This window comes from Protopterus annectens, chromosome 7.part0 (assembly GCF_019279795.1).
Source record: "Protopterus annectens isolate FY-2018-M chromosome 7.part0, PAN1.0, whole genome shotgun sequence".
NCBI lineage: Eukaryota > Metazoa > Chordata > Ceratodontiformes > Protopteridae > Protopterus > Protopterus annectens.
In genome coordinates, this window is record NC_056739.1 from 905,799,273 (window position 1) to 905,826,710 (window position 27,438).

Below are 27,438 nucleotides of genomic sequence, written 5' to 3' on the forward strand. Positions count from 1 at the left end.
GTTGAACTTTTTATATAGTTGTTTCTTGTCATATCCGTTTGAGCCTAAGTCACATCTTACAAAACCTTTTTGTTTTATTAAATGCCCTCAAACAAACAAAAAAAATGCCTCCTAAAAACTCACATTAATTTAATAGTTAGACACAAAATTATATACATCGTCAAATATTGAAGTTTTATTCTACTAATAGGAACAAATGTCCCAAACTGACAGCCACAGTGATAGACTTGAGTTAACCTAAAATAAAGGTTATCTATACTAAGACGCATGGTGTAGTCTGTGCTTCTGTTAAGTGCTAACTGGTTTTGTCTTAACTTTATAGCTCTGAAAAAGTCCAAGGTACCCAGGAAGCTGAAATCAGCCACTGAAATCCAACTCCAAGATTTTATTCACAGATAAGGACAATACATTAACGTTCTCCAAGACTGAATTAATATGTTTTCGTTTGAGTAACTTCATCAGATGTGGACTGAAAGAACACAAAACCCTTTATATACCTTCCAACCAATTAATTAATCTATTAAACAATTTGCTTTTAGAGTTAAAACAACATATATAGGGTTTTTTTGTTCTTTCAGTCCACATCTGATGAAGTTATTCAAATGAAAATATATTAATTCAGTTTTGGGGAAACGTTAATGTATTGTCTTTATCTGTGAATAAAATCTTGTAGTTGGATTTCAGCGGCTGATTTCAGTTTCCTGGGTACCTCTGACTTTTTCTGAGTTATATTTGGTGCCTTTGGCGTCCTTATTAGTTGGTTTATTATCTTTATACCTCTCCCAGCTAGGAAAACTCCTGAATGTTTCAGAGAACATTTATTTCCTAGCCAGTTTCTCTTTCTTTTTTCCCCCCAGCCAGTCACTCTTCACCAGACTGTAACCATTTTCTCTTTATCAGATTGTCTCTATGGAGACATGAGAACCAGACAGCCAATTTCTCATTGTCAGATTGTTTCATGGAGACATGAGAACCAGTCAGTCAGTTTCTGTTTATCAGATTGTTTCCATAGAGACACAAGGGCCAGATATAGAATTGCTACTAAGCATACATTAGTTTGCAAGAAAAAGCCTTATAATGTTCAATATTCTTTTTTACTCACTTGCTTTCTCTTAAAATTTGTCACTAAATCAGTCCAAGGTCTACAATCCAGCCATTCCCCCATGCAAGAATGAGAAAACGCACATTAATTCCTCTTTTGCTATGCTTCTTTAACCCGCCATTTTTTTTTATATTGCTGTGTCTGCATTTCTTAAAACTCAACAAGACGACAGACAGAAGAGAGAAAGAAATTTAAAAAAATAGCACCTATTTATAATCTCCATTATACTTAAAAATAACTGAGAAAACTTTACTTTATAGCGTACAAAGAAAACCATACACCAGAAAAATAGTACTATTAAGAAAAAATGTTTCTTTACTTACAGTTAACTTTCTCCCCACTCTTCCCCTTCCTGAAGCATTTTTCCAAACATTAGTTACATGAAGTAGGACATATACTTTAAAGTTTACTACAAGTACAGCAGATTCTGAAAAAGTTCAATATTTCCAGATTTTCTTGTTCTGTCATATTTCCAAATATATTTATTGCATTATAATCCCACATTACATTACTGATTTTATTACTGTTCATCTTCATCTCCTTGATCCTGTCTGCTTCATTTCCAATGTACTCTTCATTCTTTTAGTCAGCTCACTTGGTCCCTTCCTTTTCCCAACTTTTTCCATAGAAACACTGGAAAAGGTTTCACAGGTACAGTCTCTCTCTGTGGTCTTTATTACCAGAAGAACAAGAAGCAGAATATCCTTCTGTTTCACAACTCACTTTTTGTTGGACGAACTTTTGCATTTCCTCCTTAGCATGTACTTCATCAAAAATTATTTTGTCCTTCCAGGGAAGAATGCCTTGAAGACAGTTGGGTACAGCAGCTTGAATCTCACATCTGCATCTTGACATTTCCTGAATAGTGAAATTAATTTACTCCTCTTCTGCCTGGTGTACACTGAGCAATCATTCTCCACAAACACTCTGCTGTCTCACACCTTTAGTATTTTGTCCTTCTGCCGCACTTTTGTCAGATCAACTTTTTCTGCTGGTAAGATTGCATCTTTACTATAAGAGGTCTAGGTTGCTTTCTCATAGCCAGGTTTGGAGCATACACACAATGTGCCCTTTCAACTAACTACTCCTGCTGTGGAATACAAGTCCATTTGCTTATTTGTGCTTTCATAAAGTTAATGCAGTCGGTTCCTTCCAGCTTCTCTGGTGTAGCTGAAAATCTCAGGTTTTCCTTATGTGCTCTGTCCTCTAATTATGTTATTTTTGTAACATCTCTTCCTGTGCAATCTCATATTCACTCAGCTTTTTCTTCAATTCAGCTTCTGATTTTGCAGCTTTATCGCCTCATTTGAATATCTGTTTAAAGCTTCTTCCATTTTTTCCAGCCTTTTGTTGTTTGTGTTTATATACTTCATCAGTGTTTCATTTATTTTAACAAGGTCTGTGTGCAGTTGTCTTATATCTTCCTGTAGGTTATTGGAAGTCATGTCTGGAGGTTGCATTGCTTTTTTCTGAACCGCTGCAGAACTTTCCCCAGTCAGTGTTTCTTCCTCAATTTTTGTAGCTGATTTTTTCCAGGTGCTCTGTATTTCTTTTTATAATGACATCCAGGCAATACACTTAGTAGCCAGTTGTTGAAATTTACCCATAAACATAAAAGTCTACTGTTCTGTTGAGTTTCTGTTCACACTGGAGAGCTAGAGGTAAGCTGTTACTCAATGGGCAACCACCTTCCAAGTGACCCTCTGCTCAAGAGTTCTGGTCAAAAGCAAAAATAATTGGTGGGCAATTTTGAGTACTGTTTTAATTCATGTAAAAAGTTAATAAAATGAGTTTTGATTGAACTATGCATTTTCAAACAATAAGAAGTATGCAACTTTAATCTTCATGATTCAGAATGTTGATCTGCAAGGAATTAATCAATGATGATATATTCCTGCCAGTTTCATAATGATCTACACAGATGTTGGAACAATTGACCCATCAGATGGTGAACGTTTCCGACATCTGTGTATCTCAGAGATAATCCAAAGACAATTGCACTAGGTCCACAAAGATTACTTGTAAAACAAACAATAGACCTGGGAAGGCATACAATAAAGCTCGCAGACAGTCAAATTCTCTTCATTTAATTGGGATTGGTATAAATAATTATGTTTTTTTTCAGCTCACATCTGATGAAGTTTTACAAATGAAAACGTAATTCAGAACGTTAATGCAGAGCTTTGTTTTTGTGCTTTGCTTGTGACATTAAAGGAAGAGAATTTGACTGTCTGTGAGCTTTATTGTACACCTGCCCAGGTCTGTTGTTTGTTTTACAAGTATCTCAGAGATAAACTGATGAATTAGACCAAACAGAAGGAAGGCGTATTTTTAATAAAATGTAAGTAAAAAGAGGAAAACTGCTGTTTGTGATAGTTTGGTGGTTACGATTGTGGAAGGACTTAGTGAAATTTTTGTAATTTATATATCACTGCTGTCAGATCAGCACTGGGGGAGCAACTAGATAGGTTTTTGAAAAGATAACAAAGGTTATATTTTACTGAAAAAATACCTAATTGTAAGAGCTCTTTTCTTTTAGTATACATGTTAAGATGCACAGTCATAGAACCTAACAGTCATGACTGTACACCTTGAACTGCTCTTTGGAGGGAGATCAGGATATTTATAGTTGGGAACACACCTATAAGCTGTAGGGATGGGAAGAAGACTTATTTTTTGAGTCTCATTGTTGGATCTGAAGGCATAAATACAGAAATGGAATGAAAGAGTTAAAAATCATGCAGAATAAAACTTGCACGTATTACATAAGGTTACATCTTGAAGTTTATGTTGTACTAAATATCTTCAGTCATTTTCAAGATTCCATATTAAGACTGAAACCTTCCACTACATTAATGACTTTAGTATGTTATAGCAGCCGTACAGTATTCTCTCTTGCATTAATAAAAGGACAAGCTGAACTTTTTCAGCAGCTTCTGTATGTTCCCTTTAAGGCAACTAATTTTAAGAAGTGCTTTAACGTTCACTTCTGTGTATTTCAGGAATATAGGATGTTTGTTTGAACAGTTACTAGTTGAGTTAAGTTGTTAGCTGACACAAAATGCCTGAATACAAAAACATTAGTTGAGTTTTCTGTAGGGGCTAATCACCATCCCATCAAAAGCTTCCACATCCTATATTTAACTTAATAAACTTTGAGGTTGCTTCTTCCTAGGGTACTAGGGAAAAGGAAAATACCTAGCAAGTTTTAGCATTGGCTATCTGTCTTGACTTAGTTGGTAGTGTAATTTGGACCTTATGTTGTTCAGCCAGACATATGTCTTCCATGTTTTAGATATGGCAATGTTCAGAACTGTATTGACTTCTGGGCAGGAGAGGGTGAGGGTGAGTGGCTGATGCCAGCTCACTCATCGTGAGTGGAGGGAAGTGGCCTTGGCTCACTGCATTGGGAGTACCTACAGAACTGTAGGAGAATTGTCCACATTGAGCACGCAGTGAGGCCATGCTGCCTAAAGCTGAAGACTAGCACGTTTACTAGCGTGCATGCATCACTGTGTGAAGCATACAGAAAGCTGCCAAGGAGAAAGTGTTTGGAACATAAAAGCAAATCCTTCATTCCCCTTTTGACTCATGGCATTGCTGTCATTGCGGTCACCCCTCACCCACATGGTATAAATGCATGTTAGGGTTCTTCCCCTAGGAGAGGGTATAGGCCAGCTGAACAACCAGGGGAATGGCTGATAGTCAGGGGGAGGGCTAGAAATGCATTTCTTTGTTTTTATGAAAAAGCAATAACCATTCCTGTGTTAAGGAAGTTTAACACATTTTTATTCTGTTTTATTTTGTTTTAGCATGTTGTTCAGTGTGTATTTGTTGCTATCAGAACTATCGGGAACATCATGATTGTTACAACTTTGCTTCAGTTCATGTTTGCCTGCATTGGTGTGCAGTTGTTCAAGGTAAAGTACATGATTTTGGAAAGTATTTTAAATAACAAATAACTTTTGTTGGCACATGATCCATGCTAATGTTGTTAATGTTAATTTTGTAAATTATTTTAGGGAAAGTTTTACCGATGTACAGATGAAACAAAACGTATCCCGGAAGAGTGCAAGTAAGGGCCTGTTTTTGCGTATTGTGTGATAACATTTCTGCTGTTGAAGCATATTACATTAAGCACACGTAGCTTTTAAAAAAGTGTTTTAGTTACCTGTTGCTGTATAATTTTCTTTAATTAAGTGCATGTATGTTATCTATGTGACCATAGCATTTTTTTTATTCTTGTTTTCTTTTCTTTTTTATTGCACTTTTATTTTTAAATACTGTGCAATCCCTCCTTATTCTTGAATGTATTGCCAATGCATCCATTTTATATTTATATGTTTATATAATACTGCCATTTTTAAGCATGTAAACCCATATATCACAGACACTTGTTCTCTTTACTCTTGCTCTCCAGATTGATTTAAAATTGTTCCTTAAACAATTGCCAACAATTAACAACAAGTTACCAATTTACAATATAATTTGAGGTCGGGTATTAACTAGTGACCATAATGTTTTATTATACTTGTATTGCAAAATCTTAACAGTTGGTCAGTTGACTTCATACCTTGAATTATATTGTACTTTTTTAAATAGTTCTGCAACTTAGGTGCCTTATTCCATGTTAATGCCTTCTTCAAGCTCGTTTTCCATTACAGAATCCCATACAGCCCATTTTTAAGTAGGGAGTTATGTTTCTGATCTCTAATAGTTCACATTTCCATATTTTTAATATCTGTAGTCATCTATTTTACCTCTGCTGTTGATGTTTTTTCTTTGGTTTTCTATCTTCTAGTTATGGCTTTCTTAGCCGGTATCAGCACTAAAGTTAGCAATGCTTTCAACTGTTTGTTATTTATATTAGCTGAACAAGGACATCCCTATACTGAGGTTAAATTCTCTTGCAAATATAATGCTTAACATATTCGGCTCTTTTTTTTTTGTACTGAAGCAACTCTATTACTTCTTTCTGAGCCATCACATCTCAAATGTGCCTAAAGTCTGTGGGAACATTTTTTCAAGTGTCTTGTGGTTGTAGATGCACATATTTCTATACAAAATATCAACATGTTCTCAATTAGATGCATATCTAGTGCTAATCCAGTGATCGTAATATTTGTATTTAATTGCTCACTGATTGTTGTTTTTAATTTTATACTGTGTTGTCTTCTTAAATCCAATATTGTTTTATTGCCTTATATTGCTGTACGTATTAGTCTTTTCTGGTCTGCCATTTCTGCTGTAGGTTTGTTTATAAAGTCTGCTATCTGTGGTTTAATACATTTAATGTCCAGCCTTCGCATATCTTCCTTCAACTCTAACATTAGACCTGTATATGCAAGTTGATCTGAATTCAGAAACCCAAATGTTTGTCTAGCTTCATCCCATTTTATTGCCTGCTCCCAAAAGCTCAGTTCTGTGTTCTTTGTTTTATAATTTCTTCTTTTTTTTCGTATTACTGTAGTATATTCTATTGTTGTTCTATTTTTACAAGGCCTAATTTCTTGTAAAGTGAAGACTTGTTTAATAGTTTATGTATATAAGGCTGTACATGATTCTTTATATTCGGTTCCTAAATCTGCAAAAATGTCCATGTGTGATCTTTTAGATACTTTGTCAGGTATTGTGCCTGTCACATGTTTCTATCTTGGCATAAATTCCAAGTCCTGAATCAATTAACGTAAGCTACATGGCCTTATAGTATGCCTTCAAATCTGGAAGTACTAAACCATGTTCCTTTGTCATTGTTTGTTTTTTCATTGTACTCTTTCTATAGTGCTATCCCTCCAAAAATATTTTTCCATATCTGATGACTCAGTTGACATGTAAGCCTTACATACATAAAGAACCAGTGGGATCAAAAACATCTTAATCACTTGCATCATATTGTGGATGTCCATAAATAACTGTTTCCATAGTCTTAGCGTATAATCTTTTGAGTAATTCCTTCCCACATTTCTTTGACTGCTTGCTCAACATCCCATTTCAATCATATTCCTAAGTATTTTGTCTTGTCATAACTTCACAAAAAGTGGAAGTTCTGTACCAAGTCATGTGTTGGGGCATAATTCGCTACTATACTTTGTTTTTGCATCATTTACTTTTTACTTACATACATACAAATTTTTCTAGCACGAGCATTAAAGCCCTTCTAGCTTGCCAATATGCCAAAATACTTGTTCCCATAATAAATGTCCAGGCTGTTCTTAAAAATATCTAAATTAGTACTTGCTTTAATGTAATTTAGTAGTCTGTTCCAAGCATCAGCTACTCTGTCAGAGAACCAATTAGTACACTTCTCATTCCTATAGAATCTTCTACATAGGTTATCTAACAATTTTCTAGTACTTTTTGATAACACCAAACATTCCCAGAGGTAGTTGTCCCTAAATGCCCTATATACCTGAATAAGATCTCCTCTTAAATATCTGTAAGAGACACTGTACAAGTTCATATATTTTAGTCTTTCATAATAACTTAGATTTTCACATCCATGGATGCCTTTAGTATATTTCCGCTGCTGCTGTGGTACAGCAGTAGCATTGTTGCCTCACAGCAAGAGGTTCTCCAGTTCGATTCTCGGCTGGAGTGCCTTCTGTGTGGAGTCTGCATGTCTTCCCCGCAGTAGAGTGGCCTCCGAAAGACATGCATGAATGGGCGTGCCTTCACTGAAGGTTGGGCGTCAGGCTGGCAACTTGGCAGCATAAAAATCGACTGCCAATCATTAGTGGACCGGAGTTCCGCTGTGGTGACCCCTAACCGGGAAAAGTCGAAAAGACAAACAACAAACTCTTTCCAGATTATTCACGCTCATTTTCCTATAGGGTTTCCATATTGTTATTCCATACTCAAGTTTGGGTCTAATGTAACTAACAAACAATGACTTCATTATGTTTGATTTTCTAGACTTTATAAATCTTTTTATGCAACCTATAGTTCTATAACTATCATTAGCCAATTGGTTGATATGATTAGAAAAAGTCATAGCTGAATCTACCCATATACCAGGTTCTTAAATGAGTCTGCAGTTTCAATCACTGTGTGCTGTATTAAATATTCACCTTTCAGTTTATGTCTCCCAAATATCATATGCTTAGTTTTTCATGTATTTATCAACATATTATTCTCCTGCATATTATTCTCCTGTGCCCAAATGGTCAATTTAGTCAAATTATTTTGCAGACATACCTTATCTGTAACACTTGTAATCAGTTTACCCAATTTCAGGTCGTCAGCATATAGACTGTAGAACACCTCAGATGAAAAATTAAGGTCTGAAAGATACAATCAAAACAAGTAAGGGCCTAGTACAGAGCCCTGTGGGACACCTTGACTGTAACCAAGGATTTCACCTGTCCAGTTGGTGTGTGATACTTGCCATGTCCTGTTTGTAAGCCATGCAGCTATCCATCTTATCAACAGTACATCAATACCTAGTTGCACTAATTTATTGATCAGTGTTTTGTGCATGACCCTGTCAAATGCTGAAGTTAAATCTATATAAATCACATCACAGCACAATTTTTCATTCATAGCTGTTATTATATTGTTATAGAACATCATGTTACAGGTGGTGGTAGATCTATTTTCAAAATATGCATGCTGATATGTGGTTTCAAGTCCCAACCTATCCAGTTCTGATAATAACTTATCCAGTTTTACCTTCTCCATTATTTTTCCACAACATGAAAGTAGACTTAAGGGTCTATATGATTCTGGGTTTGTCCTACTCCCCTTTCCCTTAAAGACAGGTTTAATAAATGCATGTCTCCAATCTTGAGGAATCTCCCAATATTTATATGACGTAGTGAATAATAGATGTAATGGCAGTGTAAGTTCTTGCTTAAGTGTTCTCAGGTCATTGTTACTTATTCCATCTCCTCCCTCTGCTTTGTTTGGATCCAGTTTGCACAGTTCTTTTTCAATATAATGTAATTTGATTCCAGTATCTGGGGGTACCTGGATGTCACTAGGATAACTTACCACCTCTTTTGTGGAGCCAAACTGTTTTGCATAAGATTTTGTAAATATATCTATAATCTGTTGAGTCTGAGAATAAATTTTAGAATCTGCACACAGTTTATCAATCTGTGTATTTTTACTCCTTCCACATCTTATGCATCTATAAAAAGTTTTCCTGTTATGGTCAATATCTTTATATAAATGTTCTTCAAATTTTTCTTGATCTTGTCTAACACTTTGCTTAATCTGTTTGTCCAGCTCGTTTATTTCAGTTTTCAAAGTTGTAGTTCGACCTCTCTTCCATTTCTTATATTTTTTGTCTCTCACCTTAATCAGATATCTTGCTTTTATGGAAAAATACCCCCCTGATGTTGCATGCCTAGATCCTGATGTTAAACTTTTTTTTTTTTACTTTTTGCACTCCAACAATTTCTCTTTCAAGACTTTCCACATTCCATCTGCATTTTTTCCAGTGAACACCTCACTCCAGTTAGTTTTATATAGTAACTGTTTTGCTTCTCTATAATCTGTAGTCAGTCTTCTGTGCATTGGCTTCGATTTCAGTTTGGCAGAATTATCTAGCAACAAATTAATCTTTATGACCCCATGATGACTGCACATCAGTGGTGGTAAAACTTGACTTGAAGTTACAGTCATTTCTTTGGGAACACAAACAATATCTAGTATATTCCGTCCCCTGGTAGTTTTTTTTACAATTTGAAGCATTTGTTGTTCCTGAATCTACTCTGTGAATAATTTCTTTACTAATGTTGTTGAATCAATATTATTCCAGCCTGCTTCTGATAAATTTAAGTCCCCAGCTAATATTATTCTTCCCTCCTGCATTTCGTGAAAGAAATGTATGAATTCCTCTAGGTCATCTGCACTTGACTTTGGTGGTCTTTACACTCCAACAATTGTTATATGTTCCAGGGTTGTCCTTATTGTCACAGTTACACAGTCTGTAGTATTGGTGTTATTATTGAACATGTAATAATGACAAGTCTCATAGCTATCTTTAATCCCTATCATAACACGTCCACCTGATTTTTTGTTAGAATGTCTGTTACAATAAAAACATTTATACCCTGACAGAACTGGTTTCCAGTCATTGTTCTTTAACCATGTTTCACAAACTATAACATCAGTCTTGTGGGAACGTAGCAAATTTTCTAATAAAAAAACTTTATTATTAATGCTCCTAGCATTAAAATCCATCGGAGATGCATCAAATGTTGCTATCTGTGAACTGTTACATTTTTGACCTGGCAAAAATCCTGGCTAGTGTTTGTCAAATATTGCAAAATATCTGCTGCAAAAATTCTCTTCAATGATCTAGACAAATGCACACCATCCTGTCTGAGCACGTGTGCCCAAAAGAAGGCTTGGATGCTCATTAAGCTCCACTGTAAATATTAAATATTAACGTTGTCCATATTTATGGAAACCCATATCCTTCAAAAGATCTCTTCATAGGTTTCTAACTCACTCTGTTAATTGCTTTGTGGCATCCAGACCTATTTACAATAGTATATTATTGTTGTTTTGAATCTTAAAGGTTCTGTTACTGTTGGCAAATGTTTGCCTACTTTTTATAAACCCACACTGATCCAGGTCTATTATGCCTGGTAATATTTTTGACACTCTTTTTTTCAAATTCATCATAAACACTTTGTAGAAATAATTCAGAATAGAAGTTGGTACAAATGACCTTGGATTAAGAGCATCTTTCCCCTCCATTGATGTTGCCACCAGTACAACTTCTTTTCAGATCAAGGAACAACCCACCCAGAAAAATATTATTAGAAAATAGTAGCCAGACCTTTATTATCCCCTATTTCATTCTGTTCCATACTTCCTTTGGAATTACATCACTTCTAGGAGTTTTCCCCATGTTCTAGCTTATCATTGCTTCTTTAATTTGAATTTCCTTTTTTTTCTGTGTTAATACCCCTCTTTCTACTGACTCACTATGGAAACTGTAACTATTTCAAATATAATGCAATGTTCTGTGTTTTATTCTCAACCTTTGCATCTTGTCTATATACTGTACTGTAGTACTTTACTGTTACATTCATAATTTTTTCTTTGGTCCATGTGTACCATGCCTTCTGATTTTATTTGTCATCATTTCAGCCATTTGTTACCTCAAGTGTTGCTCTTATTAATTTGGTTGCTTTAGGGTTATTGTCAGAAGTAGCCATTTCAAAAACATTGCTCTGTGTTTCATTCATTTTTTTAAGTGTACTTACATTGATTCTTTCAGTTGCTCTTTAACCTGTTTAATTTCACTTATTCTTTTTTACTTCCATAAATCTCTTTCTTTTTTAAGTTGTCTAGATATGTGCTGTAACTGTTATTTTATACTGCATCCAGAATGTTGCAGCTAAAGTTTTATTTATGTAATCATGAAATGTCTTCCTTTTCAGGAGCAATATTTGAAGATGTGAAAGTTTATCACAACAGATTTTTACTTGCTTGTAAAACTTAAATTGCATAAGTGCGTGGTCTGTCACAACAGATTTATACTTGCTTACAAAACTTAATTGACATAGGCGCATGGTCTGATACTACCACCCACCAGATGTGTTTTCATGGTTCTGATCATGTTATTTTATTCTTTTGATATGTAGCATGTATCTAATCTTGCATAAGGAACCATAGTAAACCCAAATACATGCATGTATCTCTTTTTACATATCTGCCCTTATCTGGTGTTCTCTGATACCTTGGCCCTCCTAAGCCATCTTCCTTATGTATAGTGTTCGATTCTCCAGCTACTACCAGTCTTCTTCCATAAAAGGCTATAACTTCTCCCATAATATTCTTTATATCTTGTCTTACTGTCTTTGGTGTACTGTATAGTACAGCCAGTGTAATTCTTACACCCTGCTTACAACCTCTCACTACTGTAAATCTTCCCTGCCTGATCTTCATTTGTTCCTCAGTCTTTATTCATGTATCCTTTTAAATTAATATGCTGTCCTTCTGTTCCAGCAAAGAACGCGTACTTCATACTTTTCTTTTTAAAACTTTTATGTTCTTTGTGATTCAGGCATGTTTCCTTTAACTTTATCATCTGTATATTACCATTGTAAATATAAGTTAGTGTCTCATATTGTTTTTCCTGTCCATTAATAAATTACAGTCCCAAAGTACGTCAAATCATGCCACATAAAGCTTAGATTTTATTCTACTTAACCATGTGTTTTTGTTACACACTGGTCATTTATAGTCATGTTTTTATCGCTTTTTTGTCACATTATATTCTCTGGTATAATAATGTCCCAAATAACCTGTTCTGTTAATAGAACACAAAATTCCATCCATGCCCAGAAAAGAAGCAGAGTATTGCCTATGTAAATGTATTCTCAAGGCAATAGAGCTGACACTGTGAAGAAACAGAAGTGTAAAGCTTCTTCCAATTGTCTCTAATCAGATTCAAGCCCTGATTTTCTCTTGTGGGCCGAAGAACAGCTGTTTTAAATCACCAATCTGTTTATTTCATTTGCCTGCTTTATTTTAATTCTGGATCTATTACTTTCTCTTTGTGTTAATTGATAGCAAAGCTATTTCAATTCATTCCTATTCTTTTCTACAAGTTGGTCTTTCCTTTAGCCTGTGCACAATTTTTAGCTTTAACTTTTATTATACATTCCAAAAGCCATAGCTATTTTCAAAAGGTCCAACTTAACTGTACAGTTACAGTGATGGCCACCCTCTTTCAGTCAGGCATGGTTTGTCTTCTTCTCTCAAAAGAAACAGTCACAGACTGAAGCTCTGGTCCATGCTTCAGGGATATGGCTAGAAGGGGTCTATGAGGATTGCAGTTGCCATGCAGAAAACTGGTTTCTGTAAGAACTTTTATTGTCAGAGGTGTCAGAGAGTATGCATAGAAGAGACCAGGGGACTTCAGCTGTATCAGATTCCAAACATGCTGTCCTGATAACCAAATCTACCAGATAGTTGACAGGAGAGATCACCCAAGAGGTAGAGGGTGTGGAGTCAAATGCTTCAAAGAGCACTGTCCTGAGAAGGTGAGGTTGATGGCCATGAATCCCCTCTGTTTCTTCAATTCTAGGACTTTACTCAATGTGATATCTTCAGGAGAAGATCCCTCAAGGTGAATGCTTGGTTCTTCCACTTCCAATGTTGTTGTGTCTTTTGGCTTTTCCCAGTTAGGGGTCGCCACAGCGGAACTCCGGTCCGCTAATGATTGGCAGTTGATTTTTACGTGCCGAGTTGCCAGCCCTGACGCACAACCTTCAATGAAGGTACGCCCATTCAAGCATGATGGACAGAAATTCCAAGCTGTCCTCCTGAGTTTTGCATATTTTTTCCTCATTTCATAAGCCTTCCACTAGGAAAATGTATAACAGAAAATTTAATAGATTTAGTATTTGGACTGCTTCTAAAGGCTTGGACCCTATTCTGCTCCCTTAGGTACAGTTTTGGAATTATTAGCTGGCCTTTTCGAATTTAGAGGAAGCTGTTCTACTGTTAAGGTTCAGTTGGCAGCATTTTCAGTTTTCACGGTGGTCAAGACCATCTCCTCTTAGCTTTCGTAAAGTTATCTAAAGCCATTTTGAGGGAGACTTTTCTCCTCAGATCTCCATTGAGAGACCCGATTCTACCTTGAAATCTATTCTTTTTGTTACAGGCTCTAACCAAGGCACCCTTTGAGTCTGCTACTACAGTGGATCTCAGATGTTCTTCATCTCACATTGCTGCAGTCCTTACACTTGGGTAGTCCGCTGTCCTCGGTCGGCCCGAATATCAAAGTATAAGGCTGACGTCGGTCAAGGCGCATTTGACTGACATCAGGACGTCAGGGTACAAATGCGCATGACCGACGTCATATCCTCAGTCTTTTTTGCCGCATGGTCCGATGCAGAAGCAGCATTGCAAGTGCCGGTTGGCGTTCTGAGATTTTTCGATTTCAAGTTTCAGACCGAGTTCAAAGTTGGCTAAGTACCCGTTGGGGAATATTTTAGTTTTTCTTGCCTCAGTGATTTACGGATGTCAGAAAAAGTCAATAATTGCATTTCTTGTGGGAAACAGATACCGCATAGAGATTATCATACTTTGTGTATTCCTTGCTTAGGGCCTGAGCACGACGTTGTTGGCTGTCGCTCTTGTGCTAGATTCAATAAATGCACTATAAAGAGAAGGTTGGATTTTGCCAGGTTAGTCTTTGGGAAGCGGTGCAATTATAAAATGCCGTTGGATGCTCCGACGCCCGCTTCTTCGAAGAAGCGCAAGGACAAAGCAGTTAAGCCTAGGCTAGAAGAACCGTCTGTACCGGACGCCGGTTCTTTAGAGGTGTCGGTGGAGCCGGTGGCTCCACCGGAGGTTTCTTTGGGTTCTCAGGGAGAGACTTTATTATTGCAAGATGTGGCCTCTCAGGAGGCAGGTCAGGCTGAAGGGGCTTCTCAGGTTACTATACTCCCCTCCCTTCCCAGGGTGGCTAGGCCCTCTCCTTCTGTTTCCAAGGCTTCTCCTAGAGGCAGGCCAGGTTCAGCTTCAGTTGGTGTCACCCCTAGTTCTTCTGGAACTGTGCCCAAGAAGCATATGCTTAAAATGGCAGAAGATTTGATTTCTTTGATTAGGGGTTCTTTGCCCCCTCCTGATAAGAGACCTAGGGTAGAGCCTGAGCCTGGGAGTTTTGAGCAGGCTTCGGATGTTTCAGAGTCTTCGGCTGAAGACTTGCAGGAGTATTCTCCTTATTCTGATTCTGATGTGGATGATTCTACTCCTTCTGCTTCTCCTCCTGAGGATTTTTCTTTTTCAGAAACTCTTCATTCTATGAGGGAGCATTTTAAGTGGGAAGGTCAGGACTTCTCTGATTCCAGGAAAAGGCTTAGAGAATTTTTGTTTTTGCCCCAGCATAGGCCTTTGGCTATACCTCCTGTTTTAGATGTGGTGGAAGATGTTTTTGCAGAGGCTTCTCTTAATCCTGATTCTTTGCCTCCTGCTCCTGTTAAACCGGATAGATATTACAGGGTGCCTGAAGCTCATAAGTATCTTTTAAGAGTCCTAGGGCGGACCCAAGAAATGTTTGTCAGGGGCCTAAAGGTGTTAAGGGTTCTGTTGTCAAATATCCCGGTTCCTCAGACAAAGAGGCCAAGGCTTTGGATAGATGGGGAAAGAAAGTTTATACTTCTTCCACTCTAGCTATGAGGGCTTTGAATTGCCAGTTTCACATGTTAAAATACCAAAACTATCTCCTTTCACAATTGAAGTCTAAGGTTGATGCTCTGGCGGAAGGTATTGATTGTAAAGAGTTGCAAGATTTAGTACATGTTTCTGAACAGGTGGGTAAGCATTCTTTGCAATGTGGTTTTGATGCTGTACAGGCCTCGTCTAGGGTGGCTGCCACTGGGTCAGTTCTTCGCAGGCACGCCTGGCTGAGGGATCAGAATTTATCTGACCATGTTAAATCACGGATTTTAGATGCTCCTTTACAATCTGATGTGTTGTTTGGTTCTCCTGTTGAGACAGTCTTAAAGAAAATGGAAGACAAGGCTAAGTCTATGCAGACTGTTAAAGATTTTTGCAGGTTCAGCCTCCAAAGTTTAGTAGAAATTGGCCTACTAAGGGGTGGATGTATCCTTCTTATGATTCCCAGTCTAGGGGTAGATCTAGACGTGGCAGGGGCAGAGCTCAGGGCTCTTTCAGGCCTAGAACAGGGAGTTCTCCTGCACAGTCTTCAGGTGAGGGCAGGGGTCAGTCCTTTCGTAAACAGACCCAATGACCTACCTTTTCAGCTGCCAGAGCCTTCTCGTCTGGCAGCACCTTTGGGAGGAAGGTTGGCACTTTTCAAAGAAAATTGGAGTTTAATTACCCAAGACAGATGGGTATTGGATATCATACACCACGGTTACCGGTTTTATTTCCATACCTTGCCTCCTTTCAAAGGTATGCCAGACGTTCCTCCTCCACAAAGAATAGAGGCTCACAAGCAAATTTCTCTGTTACTCCAAATAGGGGCCATTCAGCCGGTCCCTATGCCAGAAGTGGGCCTAGGATTTTATTCTCGCCTGTTCCTAGTACCAAAGAAAGGGAACACGTGGAGACCAATTTTGGACTTATCTATCCTCAACACTTATCTGGACATTCCCAAGTTCAAAATGTTGACGTTACAGCAGCTTTTACCTCTGCTGGGCAAAGATCATTGGATGGTAACTTTAGATCTCAAGGAGGCTTATCTTCATGTTCCTATCAGACTCAGTTGCAGGAAGTATCTGCGTTTTTGAGCTGGGACTTCTCATTATCAGTTCTCTGCATTGCCCTTTGGCTTATCTACTGCGCCCAGAGTGTTCACGAAGGTTCTGGCTCCAGTGATAGCTTTCCTCAGGTTAAAAGGAATACAGATTTATCCATATTTGGACGATTGCCTGATTCTGGCTCAAGAAAGGGACGAGCTTCTTCATCATTTGGGTTATGTGATAGCAGTGCTAAGATGCCTAGGGTATTCTGTGAACGAAATAAAGTCCAGTCTAGTACCCTCTCAAGACATGTGCTTTCTGGGTGTGAGACTGAATACAGCATCCCAGATGGCCTTTTTGACCCCGGACAAACAAAAGAATCTTTCCTTTTACTTTCATCAGTTGTCTCATCAGTCCGGGCTGACTGCAAGGACAGTCCTTCAAGCCTTAGGGTTCATGGCATCTTGTATTCTGGTGCTTCCCAATGCCAAACTGCATATGAGGAAGCTACAATGGTATCTCAAAAATGTATGGACACAGCACTGCCAGGATTTGGACACTGTCATTCAAATAATACCTTGCATTCAAAAGGAATTTTTGTGGTGGGCTCAGGAATGTCACCTAAACAAGGGACTCTCTGTGACCCGGCCAGAGGCGAGTCAGATTCTAACGACAGATGCCTCAGACAAAGCTTGGGAGCTCATCTGAATGGAAAGTGGATACAAGACAAGTGGCCTGCCAGACTACAACATCTACATATCAACTTGAAAGAGATGTTAGCAGTCCAGTTTGCATTAATAGCCTTCAAGGATTTACTTCTTCCAGGGCAGGTGTTGATTCTAACAGACAACACAACTGTCATGTGGTACATCAACAAGCAAGGCGGAACACATTCTTATCCTCTATGCAGGCAAGCAATGATTTTGTGGGAGACTGCTCTCAGTTTACAGCTAAATCTTCAGGCAAGGTTTCTGCCGGGAGCACAGAACTCCTTAGCAGATGTGTTGAGCAGACAAATTATGGATCCCCACGAGTGGAAATTGGATCCTCATGTATTTCGGAAATTGACAGTGTCATGGGGAACTCCAGACATAGATCTGTTCGCTTCCTCTAAACCACCAGCTGCCAAAGTTTTGCACAAAAAGGTTTCATCCTACAGCTTGGAAAGTGGATGCTCTTTCTTTCAATTGGAGCAATCTTCATGTGTATGCCTTTCCGCCTCTGCCTCTCCTCCCAAAGGTACTACTAAAGGCCAGACAAGACAAGCCAAGGATGATTTTGATAGCTCCAGATTGGCCTCGACAGCATTGGTACCCATTACTGAGGAGCCTGGTACGGAAGCCTCCATGGCCTTTGCCTTCGATTCCACACCTGTTGTCTCAGGAGGACAGTCATTTGCTCAACGTCAAGCTTCACTCTCTGCACCTAACAGCCTGGCATATTCTGTTTTGAACCATTGTGGGCCTCCACTTCCACAACAAGTTTTGAATGTTATTTTGGAAGCCAGAAGGCCTAGTACAAGGAAAGTGTACGCAGACAAATGGAAGAGATTTTTATTTTGGAGTGCAGCAAAGGATTTTGATGTTTCTGGGCCTAATTTAAGTGTGGCTCTTCAATATCTTACTGAGTTACTGGACAAAGGTTTGTCCTTCTCTTCTATTAAAGTTCATGCTGCAGCAATTTCGGCTCACTATGATTGTGACCCACCATTGTTTTCTCATCCTTTGTTCAAGCAATTTCTTAGAGGGGCAAAGAATATAAGACCCCCACGAAGAGCTCCTACTCCTGCTTGGGATCTCAATTTTGTGTTGGAGAAACTCACTCTACAACCTTTTGAGCCTGCAGCTACTGCTGAATTAAAGTTTTTATCATGGAAGACTGCTTTTTTGTTGGCTATTACCTCTGCAAGAAGGGTTTCTGAGTTGCAGGCCCTTATGGCAGTTGAGCCTTTCTTAATTTTCCATAAGGATAGGGTATCTTTACGTACTAATCCTTCCTTTATGCCTAAAGTGGTTTCTAGTGTGGCTTTAAACCAAACTATTCATTTGCCTACCTTTTATGCAAATCCCCAAAATAAAGGGGAAAAGATTTTGCACACTTTAGATGTACACAGGCAGTTGCGTTATTATTTGGACAGAACTAAAGGGTTCAGGCAGTCTCAGCAGTTATTTGTTTCTTTTGCTTTGAGTTCTCAGGGCAAGCCTGTGTCAAAACAAACTATTTCTAAGTGGATTGGGTTTTGCATTGCTTTCTGTTATTCCCATCATGGCAAGGAAGTTCCAGCTGGGATTAGGCCTCATTCCACTAGGGCTACTGCCACTTCAACAGCCTTTTTGAGAGGGGTGGCAACTAAGGATATTTTGGAGGCAGCTACTTGGAGTTCAGTGCATACTTTTTCCAGGCATTATCACCTACCACTTTACTCTAAATCCAGGGCTGGTTTTGCCACTGCTGTTTTGCAGGGCATTTTAGCAGCTCCTGCTTCCTTATGATTTGGCCATCCTCCCTTTCCTCTGCTTTGGGATTCTACCCAAGTGTAAGGACTGCAGCAATGTGAGATGAAGAACATAGTACAGTTTTGTACCTACCATAAATGTAGATGTTCGAAGATCCACATTGCTGCAGTCCAATTTACCCTCCCTCCTTCCCCTCTGTTGTTAGAGGCGATTGTGTGGGTTGGGTGGTCAATTGGGTGTATATTGTCTATTGTATATATTGTACATATTTTTAGTGCTAGGATGGTTGGTTGTTGGTTTGCTGTCTTTTGGTTTTTGACCTTTATTTTTAGGGTCTTCTGGCATCTGGGGCAAGAAAAGACTGAGGATATGACGTCGGTCATGCGCATTTGTACCCTGACGTCCTGATGTCAGTCAAATGCGCCTTGACCAACGTCATCCTTATACTTTGATATTCGGGCCGACCGAGGACAGCGGACTACCCAAGTGTAAGGACTGCAGCAATGTGGATCTTCGAACATCTACATTTATGGTAGGTACAAAACTGTACTTTTTTTGTGTATGAAAACTCTTTTTAATTCAGTAACTTGCATGAGACGAGTGACAGAACTTCATGCTTGTCCATGTCAGCTTCTTTTTGTCTGATTTTTCACAAGAGCAGGGTTTCTTTACAGAGCAATCCATCCTTTTTGCCTAAGGTGGTCTCTGAGTATGACTTTAACCAATCTATTCACTTGCCTGTGTTCTTTCTGAACTTTAGTAATACAGAGAACCAGTGCCATGGGAAAATTGGACCAACTGTTGGTGTTCTTTTCCAAGGTCAAGTTGAATAAAGGAAGATCGAAGTTCACCTTGTCGAGGTGGCTTTCTGACTCTATATCTGTCATGTACAAGATTAGTGGGTTATCCTTGCCATCCAAACCTAAGGCTGACACTGTGAGGGCAGTATCTACCTTGGCAGCCTTTTTCTGGCACGTTTCATTGGATATTTGCTCAGCTACTACTTTGTTGAATACTCATACCATTGTGATTCAATAGAAGCTTGATATTTAGTCATGGTCAAGGGCTCCATTTTACTGCATTATTCTTGGAAATGTTCACCTTTAGTACTACTGGGTTCAGCCTGCCTGGGGATCGTGTCCCACAAATCCAGACAGATGGGAAAGGCAGCATCAGTTATGAAAATTATGTCCTTTCTGTAACATTTGATATGTGTTGTCCTCTTCCATCCATTTCAGCAGTCCCTCCCTCCATCCTCATTCCAAATTGTCACTTGCATTTTTTTTATTTCTGTTTGACCTTTTGGTCCTTGAAGTCTTTACTTGTTGGACGTCTATAGGTTTTGGTTTAAGGATTTTTCAAGTAATATATTTTCAGAGAGGTCAGGTATGGAAGGGGCAGTCTTTATCTGATGAGATGAGGTAGCGTAGAGCATTATGGGAAAAGAGTTGGTGCTTCATGAACAAAAGTCTAAAGGGACAGCCTCGGATCTATTCCTATCCAGTAACCCACAGGTTGATGTGGACAAATGAAGACAGCATAGATCTAGGGGTTATGGTAAGTCCATAACTTTCATTTTAATATTGGAATGGGTCTGTAGGCCAGAGGGCCTTCCCCTCCTTTGATATAACTATTAATACTACCTTACTGCTTGATTAGGGAATCCCTCCTTTTAATATGTTATTAAATAGCATATGCCAAATTTTCATTATGCTGTCTTTTGCTATTTTCCATATTTCGTTTGGGATTCCATCTGTTCCTGAGGATTTCCCTGTGTTGCGGTTTTGCATTGTAGCCATACCTCTCAACGTCTTAGAGCAAGAAATCTGGACAAAGCCATAAGTAAAAGTGGGAAGAACGCTAAAAAATACGGACAATTTTTAAATATTGCTCTTACAAACGTTGAAAATTAATAGAATAATAGGTATTGCATTAGCATGAATTTTGTGAAGGATATGAAGTCTGAAACTCAAATGTATTTCATTATTTTAGAACTTCAATCTTTAATGATTTGCCACTATTTTGCCAGAAAACCACAATTTTATGAAAAAAAGACCAAAAATATAAAGCCAAAATCTGGGCATTATGCAAAAATCTGCACAGTTGAGAGGTAAAAAATTTGTAGCCCAAATTTCTATCTCACTGATTTTTCCAGTAGAATGTTGCTGTCACGGTGCTAAAAGAACCACATGTTTAAGCTATGCAAATAATTGTTAGTCTCCTCTGTCTTATTTTCTATCCATTTCTACTATACAGACTTTGATAATAATTTGCCTTTATACTTCTAGAAACCTGTGATCCCGTTTTGACTGTACACAATCTAGGACCCCTTAATCTCTCTGCCTCTGCATGAAGTATTTACTTATCTTTGCCATTATTTTGAAGAATGCTTGTTTTAGGTCTAAAGCTCCAAATTCATCTAAGTTATCTGTATATTCTTCCATCTCTCTGCTAGCTTTATGCATAGTGTCCTGCCTTTTTATGTTTCCTTTATACACAGTAGGTCATTTGGTCTTGTATTGTTTTCTAGGACTGTTAAATATCTTTGCTTACTTTGATCCCATGAGCCCTTAGCTTTAATTTGCACTTTTTAAGCCTATCCATAAATTCTGACATTTTCTCCACTCCCACCTATACTTTTTCAAACTCTGTTATTAATTTCTCCTCCAGCCAGGTCAACCTAGTCATATATACTGGGAAATGACAATGTTTATAGGGTCATAGGTAGGTACTAGGCTATCTGCCCAAGGGCTTACGTAAGCCTAGCCAAAAAGGTTTCCTGGCTTACGCCACCCAAGAAAGTTATTTTCCTGTGCCACTGTCGAGCAGAGACACAGAATTGATCCCCAGGGTGTATTTCCTGTTTCCCATCCACTCATCAAGATTTTTCTTGAAGAGTGCTAATGAAGAACTTTGCTTGACATAGATGGGTAGCCTGTTCCAGAGTATGGGAAGTCTCTGGGACAGGAATCTATCCCTCCAGCATGTCCTGTTTATTGTGGTGACAAGGTTTAGGTCCCTAGAGCGTGTAGCTCGGAGGGATTGGGATTTCTTTAGTTGTAGCATGTCCAACAGCTCTGGGTTTGACATAGCTTTACATATATTAGGCAGAGATCACCTCTGAGTAGGCGATATGCTACGGAGTAAAGCTGGAGTTTTTTGTGGTGGTCAGTGTAGGGCATTTGTTTGAGGCCAGTAATCCTCTTTGTGATGTACTTCTGTGGCTTTTCCAGCTGCTGCAGATGTCTTGTGAGGTACATTCCAAAAGGGGCATTGTACTCCATAATGAGTCTAATGAGTGTCGAATAGAGGGGAACAATGACCTCTTTTTTCCCTGGATGAGAATTCTTTTATGATAAGGTGTGCCATGTAGAAAGACTTCCTGACCACTGTGGCGATGTGACTATCAAAGGAGAGACTATTGTCCACCTGGGTCCCAAGGTCTCTTATCACGCATTCGGTGTTAAGTATATTGCTGCTTATGTGGTAGTTCATGGGTACAGAGTTTTTACCAAAGGGGATGACACTGCACTTTTTGGCATTGAGCTTGAGGCCATGGCTCCGACACCAGGCATCTGTCTCAGCGAGGCTCTTCTGTAGGATGTCCACATCATTTGGGGACTTGACTATGGCTCCTAGTTTGCAGACATCTGTGAACTTCATTAGCCAGAGGCCTTCTGTGTTAGCCTGTACTTCAGAGAAGTAGATACCAAACAGGAGAGGTCCCAGGACGGAACCCTGTGGCACTCCACTTGTCACTGCTTTGAGGTCAGATTTGGAGTCTGCAACTTTTACAGTGTTGGTTCTGTCAGTGAGCCAGTTGGCAACCCATCTTGTGACGTAGGGATTTATACATAGTTTAGTGAGTTTAGCTTTAATTCCAGAATGCGGGATGGTGTTGAAAGCCTTGGCGAGGTCAAGATAGGCTGTGTGAACCACCTTACCCTCATCTACGGCTTTGGTGACTGCCTCAAAGAAGTCAGTCAGGTTCAGGAGGCATGATCTTCCTTTCATAAACCCGAACTGGGTGGGAGCCAGAGTTTGGAGGTTACCAATGTCTTTGGTTATGAGTTCCATGATGATACGTTCCATGGCCTTGCAGACCAGGCTTGTCTGGCTAATAGGTTGATAGTTGCCAGGATCCATGGTGGCTCCCCCTTTGTGGAGTGGGATAACTGTTGCTGTGCACCATTCAGTGGTCACAAAGCCTGATGCGAGGCTATTATTGAGCATGGTGCTTAAGTGGGGAGCCAGTTAATTCTGAATTTCATGTAAAACGCAGCCTGGGAAATTGTTCGATCCCATGGATGCTGTGTTTTTGGCTTTAGAGAGTGCAGCTTTTACCTGCGTAGTTGTGATTACAGGGACTCTGCATTCTTCCTGTATAGATATGGACCCTTTAGGGGGTGAGAGGGGGTTAAGGTAACCACTGAACATATCTGCCAGGATGTTGGCAATATCAGTTGGTTCTGTAATTTTCGTGCCTTTGTGCTGTAACTCAGAGCAGATCTGGGTGTTGCCATCGAGATTCTTGACATAGCTATAGAATGCTTTGTGGTTGTCCTTGGAATTAGTGGCAATTTTGTTTTCGTAGCTAGCTTTGGAGGATCTTATAAGGGATCTCAGCTTCTTACTGAGGCTCACCAGGGAGCTCCTCCACTCATGGGATTTTGCTCTCTTTTGCAACAGTTTCTTCCTTCTGTTGTACAGTTTGTTTATGGCAGGGGACCACCAGATTGGCTTCCTTTTTTTGGAGGATAGCGTCTTGGTTCTATTTGAGATAGCACAATCCCTGCACTTGTGTAAGTGTTTATAGAGCGCATTTGTGTAGGATTCAGCAGTTGTAACTGTATTTCCATCTGCATGTTTGTCATGAAGTTCACCACTTCTGTCTTAAGAAGCATGAAGTTGGCTTTGGAGAATTTTTTTCTTGTGGTTTCCTTAATGGGGGGTGGGGGCGGGATGTGGATATCAAGGGTGATTAGCTTATGGTCGGATCGGACCAACGAGGAGTTGATTTCAGGTGTGGAACACCGGTCACTCATGTTGGTAATGACTAGGTCTAGGATATTGTTGGCCCTGGTGGGGGTGTAGATAAGTTGATCTAGGGCATTGGAGTTTATGAATTCCAGAAGGCGTTGAGTTAAGGAGTTGGTACACGAGTAGTTTTCCCAGTTAATGATGGGGTAGTTGAAGTCGCCCATTATTAGGGTGCTTGGTTGAACCCTAATATTTTCCAGTACATCAAGAAAAGAGGAGTGGGAATCCTGGGGCATGGTGAGGGATCTGTAGCAAGCTACAATTTGGATTGCAGTTTTGCCCAGAGTTAGTTGCACTTAGACAATCTCGGATGCATTATGCTGAGCAACTAGCCTGGAGGTGTGGATATCCTTAATGAATATGGACACACCTCTGCCTTTGGTGTTTCGGTCCAGGTTACATGGCCAAAAAGTGTGGTATGTGTTACAGCCTGGTAGTTACATGGCCAAAAAGTGTGATATGTGTTACAGCCTGGTAGTGCAGGGGTGCTCTCTGGAGCCTTGAACCAGGTCTCAGTCACTACACAGATATCGATGTTCTCCATTTTATGGAGTGTCTCAAGTGAGTGCATTTTGAGATTTAGACTTCTAGCATTGAGTAGCATTGCCCTCAGTTTTTGCTTGCCTGTTCCTTTTATGGTGGTGAATTTTTTATTTGAACCCTGCCTAAAAAAGGCACTACAGGGGCAGCAAGAGCCTTAGCCAGTATCCAGAATCCCAGGGGCAACAGGTGCAGGCCATCTGTGGCAAAGCATCGTGGTCTGTCGACCATGTCATCCCAAGCAGAAAGATACTGAATCCCCTTATAATGACACCAGAAGCTTAGCCAATTGTTAAAGTCAGTCATTTTGTCCTTGTACTGCGGTGTCATTCTGGGCGATGGCAGATTGCTACTCAGGGCTAGGGTCATACCTGCCTGGGCTACAAGAGTGGAGACTTCTTCCTTGTCTCTTTTCATGTAGTCCAGGGAGGTATGTCTCAGGTCATTCACACCAACATGGACAATGACAGAGTCATATTTGTACTTGGTGTGGAGTGACTTGAGTGCGTGGGTTACGTGGCAGATCCTGGCACCCGACAGGCAGCTGACAGTAACCTTCTCCTTGTGTAGCCTGGTGAGTGGGCCATCAATGTGCCTGACTATAGAGTCACCTGTGACTAGTGTGTTGGGTACGTTGTTTTGCCTTATTGGCTGTGGTTGAGTGGCACACTGAGTCTGTAGGCTATGTGTCATTTGGGTTGTGTTGGGGGATAGAGGTTGCTTGCGTATCTGCTTTGGAGGTCTCTGTTGCTTAGACAGATTTTTATTGAGAGTTTCCGCGAATGTTTTTATGTTACTATGTGTGGATTTTGGTGGTGTCGATTTAGTGAGACTATGTGATGAGTGTGGTGTGGTGCAAATGTTTACCTTCTCCTCATGACTGTCAAGTTCAGTCTTGGTTGGAGAGAGCTTTACCTCCAGTTTGGCTAGATAAGTGCATCTCTCACAGATTGTAGTGTTGGGTGGTAGGAGGAGAGGGTTGTCTGTGTACATGAGGCAATTTCTACATTGCCTCAAGATGCCCAGATTCATCAGACAGACAGGAGAGAACACTGGTAGCTGACCCTTGGACATGCCTGAATAAAAAACTATTTTCTTCTAGATAAGTGAGGAAAGTGAGTACAAGAGCTGTTTTTCTCTAAGTCAGTGAGAAAAGTAAGTACAAAAACTGTTTTCCTCTAGGTAATGAGGAAGATTGAGTGCTATAGTAATTAGTAGCTTATTTAGTGCTTACAAGTTCTGAACAAGTGCTGAGCATGAATAAGCAAATTTAAGTGCTAAAACTAAGGATCTGTATCTGCACTAGACTAGTTACAGGACAGAAACAAGTGCAAATGCAGGCTTTCAAATCAGAAAGTTGAGAGAGATGGAAGATTGCCCAAACAGCCAATAACTACAATTTCTGGGCCAGAACTAATCCTTATGTGGTAGACAGGTTACCTAGTGCTTACCACTCCCACTGATAAGCTAGAAGGCTTCTCTCCAACACAGAAAGGCTTGGGAGTGCTCAGAAGCTTATATACAGTCCTAGATACAGCAAATCTGTATCTGGAACACTAGTTACAGGAAAGGTAGGAAACAGGCTTACAGTTTTTTTTTTTAGGAAAGAGCCATGGATGACCCAGGATGAAACTGCAGAGAATGTGGCACTGGAATGAGCTCTGAATTTTCTATAGAATGCCCGCAGGAAATAGAGAACAAAGAATGTCCCCTCGGTGTAGAAGAAAAAGATCTAAGAGAAGCTTTCCTTGATTTACTAGAGATGGACAGACTTATTAAGACCAATGATAGAAAAACAGACTACAGAAGATCAGTAAAACCCAAAAAGTTAGAAGTTTGATAAAACAAATGAGCACAGTAGTTAGGACTGTCTATAAAGATTCATGCAATGTAACAGAAGTAAATAGAATATATTACTGTGCAGCTAAATTAATAACAGATAGTCTTAGCACAAGAACACAGGCCAGTAAGGAAAAGGAAGGAGAGAAATTGAATGCCATCATGGACGTATCGAACAGAGACTATAAAGCAATTAAGACAAGAAATGCCCCTGTTAGAAGAGTGTAGAAGAGCCCCTGTTAGAAGAGTGTAGAAGAGGGAACAGATCAACAAAATCAGGATCTGTCATGAACTATCACAAGTTGCTGCTGTTGTGTCTTTCGGCTTTTCCAGGTTAGAGGTCGCTACAACGGAACTCTGGTCCGCTAATGATTGGCAGTTGATTTTTACGTGCTGAGTTGCCAGCCCTAACGCACAACCTTCAACGATGGTACGCCCATTCACGCATGTCTCCACGCAGAAGAAGCTCTAGCTGAGAGTCGAACCGGTCAGCGTCTTACTATCACAAGTAATAAACTAAAAATATCAACATAGGCAGAAAATCTTAGAAGATATGTAGATAAATATAAAGGAAAGGTACACAATAAGCAATTTATTGATGACCCAAAAAGGTTTTATAGAGAATTGTGAAACAAGGCAATAGGAATTTAAACACCACCAGAAAAATAAGTAGATACATTTTGGAGAAATATCTATGTAGATCCTGTGGAACATCATAAAGGTGCTAAATGGATAGAAGGAGTAAAAGAAATAATAATAAGTTCAAATGTACAGGATATGAAATGGGATGAAGTAATGACCAGGGAGATTGAAACAAAGTTAGGAAAAGCTCCTAATTGGAAAACACAAGGTCCAGATGCAATACCTAACTTCTGGCTAAGTATTAACATCTTTACATGAAAATTTTGCCATGAGTAAGAACTATTTATATGCACCCCCTGAACAGACACCAGCCTAGTTAACAACAGGAAAGACACTGCTCATACTTAAGAGCGAATCTGCAAGCTATCCTAAAAACTAGAGCAAAAAGTATACATTGGAACTCGTGCCAACAGAGTTAATAGTCATTTAGAAGAAAACTTAATCATGACAATAGAACAAAAGGGTAATAAAAGAAAGTCATATGGAACAATGGATCATTTGTTCTTAAATATAGTCATAATGGAGAACTGTAAAAGGGGAAGAATCTAAGTATGACATGGATAGACAACAAAAAAGCATTTGACAATATCCCACATTCATGGATAAAAGAGTGCTTAAAAATGTATAAGGTACACTCTGCACT

The 27,438-nt window shown here is 39.3% G+C and overlaps 1 protein-coding gene across 1 annotated transcript in view; it reads left to right on the plus strand.

The window, feature by feature from the left end:
* CACNA1D (calcium voltage-gated channel subunit alpha1 D) overlaps window positions 1–27,438 on the plus strand; it is a 5,051,180-nt gene that overhangs the window by 3,012,198 nt on the left and 2,011,544 nt on the right. Inside the window, exons 24-25 of the mRNA XM_044077483.1 lie at window positions 4,915–5,022; window positions 5,125–5,177. Of these exons, the coding sequence (XP_043933418.1) occupies window positions 4,915–5,022; window positions 5,125–5,177 (161 nt within the window). The remainder of the gene's footprint in view (window positions 1–4,914; window positions 5,023–5,124; window positions 5,178–27,438) is intronic.